This window comes from Corythoichthys intestinalis, chromosome 6, assembly GCF_030265065.1.
Source record: "Corythoichthys intestinalis isolate RoL2023-P3 chromosome 6, ASM3026506v1, whole genome shotgun sequence".
Lineage (NCBI taxonomy): Eukaryota > Metazoa > Chordata > Actinopteri > Syngnathiformes > Syngnathidae > Corythoichthys > Corythoichthys intestinalis.
This window is the reverse complement of record NC_080400.1, coordinates 50,362,608-50,375,708: the sequence shown is the minus strand read 5'-3', so window position 1 is coordinate 50,375,708 and position 13,101 is coordinate 50,362,608. Positions and strand designations below refer to the sequence as shown.

General features: G+C 40.4%; 1 protein-coding gene across 4 annotated transcripts in view; it reads right to left on the bottom strand.

Moving 5' to 3' along the window:
• Positions 1-1,976: 1,976 nt before the first annotated feature.
• Positions 1,977-13,101, bottom strand: part of hip1 (huntingtin interacting protein 1) — a 98,243-nt gene continuing 87,118 nt past the window's right edge. For all 4 annotated transcript variants that reach the window (XM_057838114.1, XM_057838115.1, XM_057838117.1 and 1 more), the window contains 2 exons: positions 8,912-9,029; positions 1,977-3,553 (listed from right to left, as the gene is read on the bottom strand). In XM_057838114.1, the coding sequence (XP_057694097.1) occupies positions 3,543-3,553; positions 8,912-9,029 (129 nt within the window). In that variant the 3' untranslated portion in view covers positions 1,977-3,542. The remainder of the gene's footprint in view (positions 3,554-8,911; positions 9,030-13,101) is intronic.

Genomic DNA, 13,101 nt, shown 5'->3' with positions numbered 1-13,101 from the left:
TTAAAAATGAATCGTAATTAATCGCAATTCAAACATCTATAAAATATGTCATTTTTCTGTAAACTATTGTTGGAATGGAAAGATGAGACAAGATGGATACATACATTCAAGATATGGTACATAAGTACTGTATTTGTTTATTATAACAATAAATAAACAAGATGGCATTACCATTATTAACATTCTGTTAAAGCCATCCATGGATAGAAAGACTTGTAGTTCTTAAAAGATAAATGTTAGTACAAGTTATAGAAATTTTATATTAAAACCCCTCAATGTTTTCGTTTTGCTAAAATTTGTAAAATTTTCAATCAAAAAATAAACTAGTAGCCCGCCATTGTTGATGCCAATAATTACTTACACAATGCTCATGGGTGCTGAAGCCTATAAAATGTCACACCCAAGCGCCAGCAGAGGGCGACAAAACTCCGAAAAACACAACAAGTACACATTTCACTGTGCTGTCATTTTAATGTTTGAGCGGGGCATGTACGGTAATTGCGTCAAATATTTTAATGTGAGTAATTCAAAAAATTAATTACTGCCCGTTAACGCGATAATTTTGACATTCTTATACATACACACACATATATATATATATATATATAAATGCCCTCCTGGTCAAAATTTCTATTCCCCCAGAGATTTTAAGCTTTTCAATGATGTATCACACATGCATATTGGACAATTTTGAAATTTGGCCCAATTGGGGGTCTCCGAGCGGAAACTTCAAGTCACCCGAGTGTTTTACGCCATATACATGATGAATTTCGTTTTGTGATACGTTTTTATTTTGGCGCAGAAGAACAGAGCAGGTAATACTTATGCATGCGAGTAAGAGCGCATGTACACACGAAGAAGAATGTACGTGCATACACAAGGTAGAGCGCATTTACGCCCACGAAGAAGTGGGCAAGGGATGAGTGAAAGGGTATAGTTTACAGCTGCAAGCCTGTGTGCGCATTTGTTGCTCGTGAAGCATCCACAGGGGCAACGCCTGTAACTAACACCTTTTATACTGTTTATTGTGCGTTTTCAATTGTGGTTGATTGTTTTTAATGATGAACAGATGCGAACTGAAAATAACTCATTTGTGTGGTTTGTTATTACTGTATCAGCAGCTAGTTAAAAATAAATTTTAATTGCCGTCACTGAAAATGAAACTGATTTAATTTCATTTTGCAAGTGTTGATGTCATGAGCAGCTGAATAAAGTCAGCCAACCACACGGACGTCTGGCATCGTCATTTCAGCGCTTAGCTTGCTGTCTAGCTAGGACTTAGCACCTACGTCTTGGCGAGGACAGTACAATGATGTATAATACAAGTTTTCGGATAGTTACTTTGAGATTTAGGGGTACTTATAGGGTTAATTCCTACGTATGTGGAAATACGGGTTACGTCGCCAGCGTAGGAATGGAACTCGTTCATAACCCGGGGACTACCTTTATTAGCATTTAAGAATGGCTTGTTTTGACATTTCAATTTAGTTATCTTTTTATAAATGAAGCGCAAGCTTTTTTTTTTAACCTATTTTCATACAATGCTTAAGATTTAGCTTCAAACATTTTGACATTCCTGTATTTTGTTTGTAGTAATAAATTACACATTTTTGGGAGAGTGATTCTACTATGTCACCTCTTTTTTTATGTATTTTTCTTAACCTTACATGAATTCATAACAATGTTTTTCGTAAAACAAGGAGTTTATTTTTTAAAAAAATGACTTTTTTAAAGTAACACTATCACTTTACATGAATAATCAAATTTTGGATGAACGGCCTTTCTGTGCTTCTGTATTTTAACTTGGGTCATGATAGTGTTACTTTAAGAACCAAACACTTTCTGGTGGTAATACACTTCAAAACTTGAAGAAACCATGATTTATACTCTGCAGCTCTCCCAAAACTCGAGCTGATTATTGCCCAAAAGAAACACAAAGAAAGCCGAATTGAAATAAAACCAGACACACCCACAGCTGTATTAACAAGTTGAAATATTTATTTTTAAAAACTGAAAAAATAAAAACAACCCACTGACATAATTTTAGTACACGATACAAAGACACATGTCAATGTCGCTATGTGAGTGAGTAGTCTCTTAAACTACAGTGTGAGGCAGTTTGAAAGGCTGGCTGAGCTGGTACGACGTCGGACCCGAGACGAGGTTAAAAAAAAAAAAAATACAAGCGTTCAGCACTCAAGGTGCGTTTTGTTTCATCTCCAGATACAGATGAATTATTCTCACCATCCATCCCCCTTTAATAGTATTCCCTATTTAAATTATTCTCAAATAATAAGTGGTGTGAAGTGAAAAATGGCCCAACTAAAGCACGTATTAAATACAGGAACAACAGCACTGCAATAAGACGTGCTGGATCTTTACTTCACCTTATATATATATCCGTTTAACATGAACTTTTTTTCTAAAACTACATCAGCTGCTCCAAGCAGATGTTGAAGAATTATCGGCAAGTACTGTTTAAGCTGCGTCTATTAAATTATAACTTTTAGTGCCCAAAATAGGTTTAAGACACACAATCGCTTAACCCAGACGTTGTTACGAGCCTCAGTCGGATAACAAAGATGACGTCTATTGGTTTAAACCTGCACCGCTTTGCATTCCTTATTCAAATGAAAAGAGGGCCGACTGAGTGCGAGACAAATATTGACACAGTTGAAGGTTTTGTGACCTAAGATGACAGTGAAAGTTGGCATTTACTCACAGCTATGTGGTCTGCACAGAGCTAAGGACACACAGCGGCTACTGTGTGGCATCCTTGACTCATTGGCCGCTCTTAACAGTGCCATTGACAATTAGGGATGTCATGTGGCTCTTTTAAACCTTCTGCTGTAAAATTGAACTAAATTGAACTTGAACTAAAAATAGGCCTAAAAACTCTTGTTTATGAGGAAATTGATGGGTCATTTTGATGTAGCGTTTTTTTTTTTTTTTCAATGGCTCTTCTGCAGCTGCTACTTTTAACCTGCAATGGTTTACAATAAGAGTTGCAAGCTACCTCCTTGGCAGTTTGCTGCAGGTTTCTATAGAAGTGACATTTTCAAAACCGAAATGCGATGGAGGTTAACCATGATTTAACAGTCGGGTTTTTTTCTAAAAAGTGAAAGGCTGACCGTCCAGTGAATCGCCACAGACTCGACAAGTAGCCCCTCCAGCTTGTTAGCGAAGAAGCTTCATTTAGTCCTCTTAGAACTTGTGCTCATCATGTCTCGAATGAAACTTATTGTGTGTTCGTTACAAATTTGAAAACAAGGAGCAAGGATAATAAATTAAGTGGTAGACTTTCCTCTACGCGGACACACAGTCTTTGAGGGGGTTAGGTCGGGTCGTCCTACCTTCCGAGCCTCGACGAGCCCTCGGCGCGATTCGTGGGGGGGGGGGGGGGGGGTGATGTGGATTTAGAGAGCAAGCACCATTTCATTTGGCTTGATTAACAAACAAGAATGGAAAAAACTAGCGAGAGAGATGGAGAAGAGTGTATAAATACAAGTTTCTTCTGGGCGAAGGCCATGATGGGGCTGCGGTCAACCTGAACCTGCAGGGGTTGAAAACAGTGATGTTAGGGTTAAAGTCCCTTAGAAAGAGCAGTAGTTCTCAAAGTGTAGTACGAGTACCACCAGTGGTACAGTGAAGAAAATAAGTATTTGAACACCCTGCTATCTTGCAAGTTCTTCCACTTAGAAATAATGGAGGAGTTTGAACTGTTCATCGTAGGTCCATGTCCTCTGTGAGAGAGATAATCTAAAAAGAAAATCCAGAAATCACAATGCATGATTTTTTAACAATTTGTGTGATGCAGCTGCAAATAAGTATTTGAACACTTGTCCATCAGTTAGAATTCTGACCCTGAAAGACCTGTTAGCCCGTATTAGTATTATCCTGAATCAGATGCACTAGTTTGAGGTTGATGGCAGCCTAAAGACACCTGTCTACCCCATACAATAAGTAACACTCAAACTTGTAACATGGTCAAAACCAAAGAGCTGTCCAAAGACACCAGAGACAAATTGTTCACCTCCATAAGGCTGAAAAGGCTATAGACAGGGGTGCACATAAGTGGTCCGCATGCGCGCATGCGTACTGGACGTATACAAACGCGCTGGCCCTCGACGGTTTCCATACGCTTTTGCGTACCGATGGCTGACCACTGTATTTGCGGCGGACACGAGATAATCACTTCTCAAAATGTCGGAGGCAGGCCCCACTGAGTAATTATTTCCGTGTTCCTCCACCCCCGTCAAAGGACAGACAGACGACAGAGACGTCACCGGAGCTACCGAAAAAAGGACTTTTGCTGAAAAGTGGCTGCAGGAGGTACCATAGCTAGAAGCAAATGATGCTTGCACGGATATGTGGTACAAAATTTGCCGTGAGAATCGCTGGTAACGGCAGCGCATTTTATGTTGGGTCCAAGAATTTCAGCCATCCAAACTTTGCAATGCACGAAAAAAACAGAGCATGTGGCAATTAAGCAAACTATCGATGTCAGGCAGCACCCCACTCGCCCTATGGACAAGTGGCGAAATAAAGTTAATGAAGAGCAGCGCCATGCACTGACAAACGTGTTTTTGCTCGCATTTCACAAAGCTAAACATGCACGTTCAATGAGCTCTTATGAGGAGGAGGACATCCCACTTTTACAAAGGCTTGGAGTTAATGTGGGAGCCGCATAATGCCCTTTATTTTGAATTAGTACTGCTTTTATGTTTATTTCTTTACATTTCACTTCAAAGTAATGGCAATTTTGTTGTGCCAGTTGATGTTAATCAGGCATTAATTGTTAATATAATTAATAAAAGGTATTTGGCTCTAACTAAAGCTTGTCATAATTTTATCGCATCAGGCGGGTCGGCTCTCAAGCTCAATGAGGACCAAGTCACATCTCCAGGTCCTCCTCTGAGAACCTGGGCAAAAAAAATATGTGCACCCCTGGCTATAGAGCAATTGCCAAGCAGCTTGGTGGAAAAAAGGTCCACTGTTGGAGCAATCATTAGAAAATGAAGTTAAACATGACGGTCAATCTTAATCGGAGTGGAGCCCCATGTAAGATATCACCTCGTGGGGTTTCAATGATGAGGTGAGAAATCAGCCCAGAACTACACGACAGGAGTTGGTCAATGACCTGAAAAGAGCTGAGACAACAGTTTGCATGGTTACTGTTGGTAATACACTAGACGTCATGGTTTGAAATCATGCATGGCACGGAAAGTTCCACTGCTTAAACAAGCACATGTCTTAAGTTTGCCTATGACCATTTGGATGATGCAGCGGACTCATGGGAGCAAGTTTTGTGGTCAGAAGAGAGTAAAATAGAACATTTTGGTCATAATTCCACTAACCGTGTTTGGAGGAAGAAGAATGATGAGTTCTATCTGAAGAACACCATCCCTACTGTGAAGCCTGGGTGCTAGCATCATGCTTTGTTTGTTTTTTTCAGTGCATGGGACAGGACGAGTGCACTGTATTAAAGAGAGGATGACTGGGACGCTGTATGAGATCTCGGTGTGAAATTTTGGGGGACAACCTTCCTTCCTTCAGTCAGAGCATTGCAGATGGGTCGATTCAACCAAAACAACAACAATTAATGTTTAAAAAATGTCTTTACAGCTATTTAGGAAAAACTTAAGTGGAATGTCATTAAACTCAATCAAAGTGTTTCCGCTACATTCATTTAGACGCAGTGGCCTGCCGATCCCTCCAATTTCCTCGCTTTTGTTTTAAATTTAAAATTAAGTGTTAATGCACAGCTTATCTTCTGACATTTTAACACTATTTGGAGATTTCCGTGAACTTTTGGTGGATGAGCAAGCGTCATACGTGTCCTCTTGTTACATGTAGTGTTGTTCGTATGCCGTAGACGCTTTTTATTGCCCACTTTAGACTGATAGAATATCAGCTCACTACAGTGGGAAGCCGCACCGAGTATAAATAAATGCTGCAGAGCTTGTGCCTCCTAGACTCCCTCATTTCAGAGCGATTAAAGTTAAAAAGAGGATCAGCATATATTGATGACCCATTATGTTGCATAACTTATCGGTAATTTATCAATTTTACTGATGCCATATGGAGACAATTCAGGGAGCAGGTTTACTCTCCCCAGCTCTCCGTTACTTTCAGATACGATATTTTATTCAGAAGCTTTTTCTTCCACTTCCCAAAACCGCCCCTCTGAAACTCTGATGAATGCCCTTCTTGTACTCAAACCAACACAAAAAAAGCTTAATGTCTAATTTATATGACTTATTCTTTTTTTTAAATCAATCCAACCTTCTTAATTACTCTCAGAACAATCCGGAACCAAGACCTCAACATTAATATATCTGATGAACAATGGAACAACATGCTCCATCTTGTTCATTCTTCATCAATGTGCTCTAGATATCAACTCGTACAGTGCAAAATTCTAAACAGGAGACACTTCACAATCGGATCATTGTCACGATGGAAGATCCAGCCACGGCTCATCCTCAAATGTCTGACTGAGGGAAGGAGGTTGTGGCTCAAAATCTGACCATACATTTCACCATTCATCCTCTGCTTTATACAGTACAGTCATCCTGTCCCCTTTGCCGAAAAACAGCCCCAAAAACATGAGCCCCCCCCACACTTCACAGTAGAGATGGGGTTCTTGGGATTGTACTCATCCTTTTTTCTCCACACACGACAAGTAAAGTTTGCATCAAAAAGTTCTCTGGTCTTATCTGACTGCATGACTTTCTCCCACAACCCCTCTGCATCATTCAGATGGTCCCTGGTAAACTTCAGACAGGCCTTCACGTGTACTGGCTTCAACAGGGGAACCTTCTGAGCAATGCGTGACATTAAACCATTGCACTGTAGTGTTCTACTGACAGTAGCAATGAAACTGTGCATCCAGCTCGCTTCAGGTCATTGACCAGCTCCTGCAGTGTAGTTCTAGGCTGAGCCCTCACTTTTCTCATCATGAGTGATGCCCCTAGAGGAGAGATTTTACAAAGAGCCCAACTCAGAGGTAGATTATCAGTCACGTTTAGCCTTTTCCATTTTCGAACAATTGTGGCAACTTTTGATTTATTCTCACCAAGCTGCTTTCCAATTGTCCCATAGCCTTTTCCAGCTTTGTGGAGCTCAACAATTTTTTCTCTGGTGTCTTTCGAAAGCTCTCTGATCTTGCCCATGATAGCAGTTGGATTATGACTGACTGTGGGGTGCACAGGTGACAACAGTGGTGATCCAACGGGTGGTGGGCGGGTGGTTACTCATGGGGCGAAAGTGGACTTTTTTTTAGGGTGGACTGACAACTCTGAGTGTCATAATTATTGCGGATTCTCAGGGGTACAAATACTTATGAACCCCAGTAAATTACAAATAAATTATTGAAAAAAAGAAATCATACAATGTGAGTTCCGAATTTAAAAAAAATAAATTTAAAAACATTTTTTAGATTATGGCTTTATGAGTGAAAATGCATCTATGATTGATATTTCAGACCTCTATCTATTTTATAAGTGGGTGAACTTGCAAAATCACTAGGGGTGCAAATACTCCTCACTGTAAATATGTTTTGTTTATGTCCCAAATTAGATGTCTTGTGGCAAACTGTTTTCGACATTTTAGGAAAAGTGTTTTGTACCAAGCTGAATCCCGACCCCCAAACTGCAATTTTTGGAACACATCCCTCCCTGCTTTGCCTAAACCATCAAGAAAAGTCATTGCTTTCATAACACTACTTGCTAGGAGGCTTATTCTCCTTAAGTGGACTCATTCATCCCCACCTACACAAAATAAATGGATCCATGAAATTCTGCAAAACCTGAGACTTGAAAAAATTTAATTTTCCCTAAAGGGATCCCTGCAAACCTTTGATAGAACCTGACATCCTTTTCTAGTTTACATAGATTCCATAACTATTGAAGCTCAAAACCATTGAGCTACCAACCCCCCCAACCCCCTTTGTGTGTGGGCGTGCGTGTGTGTCTGTGTGTGTGGTGTGTAAATTGTGAATGAGAATGTCTGTTGTCTTGTTGGTGCTGGGAGGATACCCTTATCCTGACCCTTTCAGGGAGAAGGTCACTTTGTGTCATCGAAACTATTATTCACGTGTCTCTATGCTTGCTGTGTATGCCTGTACCCATCCCATTAATGTATGAAAATTCAATTTTAAAAAGTTGAGAAAAAAATTAACGATGCCAACTCAGTGTCGTTAATGTGAGTAAAGTAATTAATAGCATTATTCTAAGGTTAACATCTATGAGCTAAATGTAACTGCAGACTATATTTTTTAGATAACCTTATTGAAACCGAGATTAGTCAGGTATCATTAGCCTTTTATTGAATTTACCGATTTTTAAAAATGTTGTTCCTTTTTATATCGAAGTGTTCTTAAAATAATTTGCTAGTTATTTTTTTTCCAGATTTTTCAGTAAACTCAACCATTCGTTGATGTTTTTTATATTCACAATTTTAATATTTTTGTAAAAAAATGACTTGGGTGACGAAATGCTAATATTTCTGTTCATCAACAACAACAAAACTCACTAATTTAGATATATTTCTATCCATAACTTATATTGATTGTGTTACTTTGGGAAATAAAATCTGAACTTAATATTAATGGTTTTAAATTTTAATATTAATTAGATTATTGTTACTATTTCCTAGAGGAACCATTGCAATCCCTAATTACGTACCCATATTTCCCCACGAAATCCAAGCACAGTATTAAAGGTCACACTGTGACTTATAAGAATAAATAAAACCTCTGCCTTTCTTTTATGAAGATTTTGGCCTCCCGCATTACTGGATTTTATTGGCCATGAGGGTGGTACTCCGAGAGTCAAGTACGTACTTGCTCTCAAATGTTCGAGAACCATTGCTGTATAGGTTCCAAAATGTGTTCGTTTTCCACTCTCACCCTCCTCGTCGGCCTCCCAGCCCTCAGCAACCCCCGCCAGCTCGTAGTGTTTTTTCCTCAGCTCTCCGAGACGCTCACGCTCCTTCTGCAGGCGCGTCTCCAGCTCCAGCACCAGAACCTAGACAAACACACGCAAGCAGGGAGAGCACAAACACGCTCTTGTAACAGTGTTTCCCCACGCGGAAAATCTGCAGTCCAAATAAGGTTATTATTTTTATTAGTCATGGACAGGAAATTAGGATCTGGGCAGTGTGAACAAAGGTGCCTTTCCAGCATTTCTGTTTTGATTTGAGTATCACACCTCTTATGCGGTTGCTTTACATCACACATACTGTAAATAATAGTTACAGTATCGAAAATATTGTATAATACTACTCTTTCACTTTGTTCTCGATTGCGTAGACTTCCAACCCCTCGGTCCTCTTCACACTATCCTAGCCTTGGCCCCGGGGAGTCCCCGCTCTCATCTCCGGTTCTCGATTGTGTAGAGACTTCCATCCCCCTCGGTCCTCTTCGCATGCCCGCCTATAGAGCACTACACGTACATGGCTTTGGCCCAGGCAGCCACGCACTCCGACATCGGCAGGTTTCTCCACTGAGAATGCGCTATTTTCTGCGTTCATTCCCCTCTGCGTCCCCGGGGACAAGCACTGCCTGCCTGCCGGGGCCACAGCAGAATGATGGGCCGAAACTTGCTCGCCGCCAGGGACTGGCCGATTGGTGAACACAATCTAACGCCCCTGCCATGTGTGACATGAGTCGGGGTATTTTTGAGTGATTTTTCGTTTTCGAAAGGCGAGGAACAGACTTGGAAGAGCCTGGCATGTAGCCTGGCTCTTACACTCTGTTTTTGTTTACACTCTTTCCTCCATCTCTGAGTCCCCGCGGGGAAATGACAAGAGTCAGACTAACTCCGGTTGCATAAAATACCGTTCTGGAGGTTTAACAAGTCGGCAATTTTGACCATTATCAGTAATTTTGCCTTGTCGTACTGAGTAAATGCATTTTTTTTATATTTCATAATCCATTTAGTACAACATTGTTATTTGTCATGAATATACAATTTATTTAACGATTGGGGAAAAATACTTAGATAAAAAGAATATCCTGTAAAAATATTGTAGTAGAGAGATTAAAACCATGATGACATTTTGCTGCTCTCTGTCGCATTTTCCTCGTTCTGAATCTTCCCCCTCAATGGGCTGAATTCCAAATCAGCTGAAATTGTTACTCTGCTGACGTCCTCACCCAGAGGGAGGCGCTAGAGCGCTATAATGACAGGCAGGGCTAAACGGCAGATTAAAAGACTCATTTCTCGTCATCTGCCCTTTGCCATATTGTTGTATTTAGTCGAATCGTCTCAAAATATGATTTTAATTCACATAATAATGCTATTTAATATTTTTTATGGTGTCACAGGCACTTTAAAACAAACCATTTACACTTACATTCCCAAGTATGGGCAAGGTGTCAAAATGAGGTCTGTGGGACAAATCTAGCCCACAGTGTAATTGCATTTGGTCCAAAAATCAAATAAAACGTGGGTTAGAGCTGCCCAACTAGTGTATACAGCAGTGCAGTAGTTCTTAACCTGGGTTTGCTCAAACCCCATTGGTTCAATGAGTAAGCCTTAGAAGTTTGTTGAAGGGAGTTTTATTGTAACCGCTTGTTCTTTTTTTGTCTTTTTGTGTCTTTCGTTCCATTATCTGCCTAGGGACTGTTGATGTAACGGATCATTTTAGCTATAATCTGTCATATTTACATCTTTTAGATGTGTCTAACAGATGTTCATTAATGTGCACTGTTCCTATCATATAAAAAATAAATAAGACACAGGAGTTCAGTAAGAGGGAACACCGACGACAGGTTTTCAGTCTATCCGCAGGCTTTATTCCATTTCCTCTAAAGGGCAGGTGAAGACTAATTCATGAGCGTTTTACCCGGTTAAATTGTATTGAATGCATCATTCGCCGTCTCAAAACTCACATTTCCCCCAAATTTTTTTTAATTGACTGCGTGAATTTTGAGTTATTGCCATAGCAACACCTTGGCAACGAGGAATGTGCCTCGCTGCCGGCCGCTACCTGATGACGTCAATTCCCGAAGACCTCGCCAGCACTCCAATACGAAAGCATAGCACCACGCTATCCTCGCCATATATTGCAAACATTTTCTGGGTTTTACTTGCGAGCTTAATCATGCCATCTCGATGCGTAGCGAAGAATTGCTCACACGAAGCCTCGAGACCATGCGTGGCCCAAATGGACATCTTTTTTGAGAGTTAAGCAGAAGAACTTCACCCTGGCTCCTCGATCGCATCTTTGTTTTCAACATTTCAACAGCGACAACATCTTTGAAAGCCTAGGACGGAGTCTTTCAACCGGTGTGCCGCGGCACACTAGTGTGCCGTGAGAGACCGTCAGGTGTGCCGCGAGAAGTTATCCAATATCGCTTTTTTTTTTTTTTTTTTTTTTAATGTCGTCGGGAATGGTGTTCCTCCCGACATCCACCACGCAGTGGCGCTGCTTTATTTACATTGCTGTTGCTGCTTACGTTTATGTTGGAGTTAATCAGTGAACCGCTGAGCTCCCGAGTGACGAGTGGTCAAGGTGGATTTATTATTTTTTTTTTGTGAATAAATGTGCATAAGTGGAAGCTTCTCCCCTTCTTGTTATGTTTATGCACACATCCTACCTACAACATGTTACAAGTAGCAGTAGGAAAGGAGTACGCAGGTAGAAGGTTGTGGTCGTGTGCAAATGAGCAATGTATTGCTCGTGTCACGTTCAAGAACTGCTGAGATTTCTAGCCATTATCCATCTTGCTGCCTGCGAAAATGTAGACCCCAGCACGTCTACTGTACAACATTGGATTAGAGTTGTCAAGTGTCCCTATACACGAAAGTGTTCTTTCCATTTCATCCATTTGTGAGACCGTCAATCCTCCCCCTGTGTTTTATTCCAACTCATTGTTGAGAACAGCAAGGTAGCTGATGGCTACAAATCAGAGCAGTTCTTGAACATGACGCGAGCAGGTGCATTTGCTCTCATTTCAAAACAAGTCGATTGACTATTTTGTTCGCCTCCATTAAAACAGAGAAAAAAGGTAAAAACATTTTTTTTTAGAAACACTACAAAGGTAAATGAGCAAGCCCTCAAAGCGAGTTACCTTGTTGCTAAACTTTTTGCTGAATCTAAAAAGAGACAATACTACATGCCTGCAAAGCCATTGTCAGTGAGATGCTTGCCCTTGATGCGATTAAGACATTTCTAAAGTTCCTCTGTCTGATAATTCTGAGCTTTTCAAGCCTAACTGCTATAAAAAATTAAAACAGAGAGACTATGAGCTGTTGGAAGATTCCTGCCAGGATATCGACTTTGTGTTTATCCATACAGGCTCAAGTTTCACACTGAGTATAAGTATAAATATTGAGGGATTATTCTATAATTAAATATACTGTACAGAAAGTAATTTTGGAACATTTTTGGTTTGCGGTGTGCCGCGACATTTTTTCCAATGTAAAAACGTGCCGTGACACAGAAAAGGTTGAAAAACACTGGCCTAGGAGGATGCAACCTTGGTTTTTCTAAGACGCAAGTAGACCCTTACTGGCTTTTCTAATTTTAAAATTTGATGGAATTGTGTTAATATAGGAGAGCAAAACCAACTGCCTATTCGTTGAAGTGTGACCTGTTTTTTGTTTTGCTTTGTTGCTGGCCTGTCATAAGACAGCTGACAGTTGTCTATTCATGTCAATTTGATACATTCATTACTAGATCTATATAACTACTCGTCTGTTTTTGCAATTACTGATAAGTATATCACAGAATGACTGGGGAAAGAAAGATTCAGAGAGAAATCCCGATGCTAGACAAGACATAGCCCTACCACTCTTCCTTTCGTGATGTATTGGGCTGCCGACCGGCCTCATCACCAATGTCTGCTGTGCCGAGTAAATTGTCATTATCTGATGCCTCAGGTTCAAACATGTAGGGATTAATTGTACATAATCTTTCCTAGGAGCCTTTGCCTTTTTTAGTGTCACGAAAGAGCGATCCTAAATGGTTACTGTAGGTGGAAATATCACTGATATCGTTGGTGCAGCTATGCACGCTGTCGATAGTTTTCTGTTGCGTTTGGGAAATTATGTCGCACATCCGGGGTTGGGAATGCAGTATTGACAGAGTGCT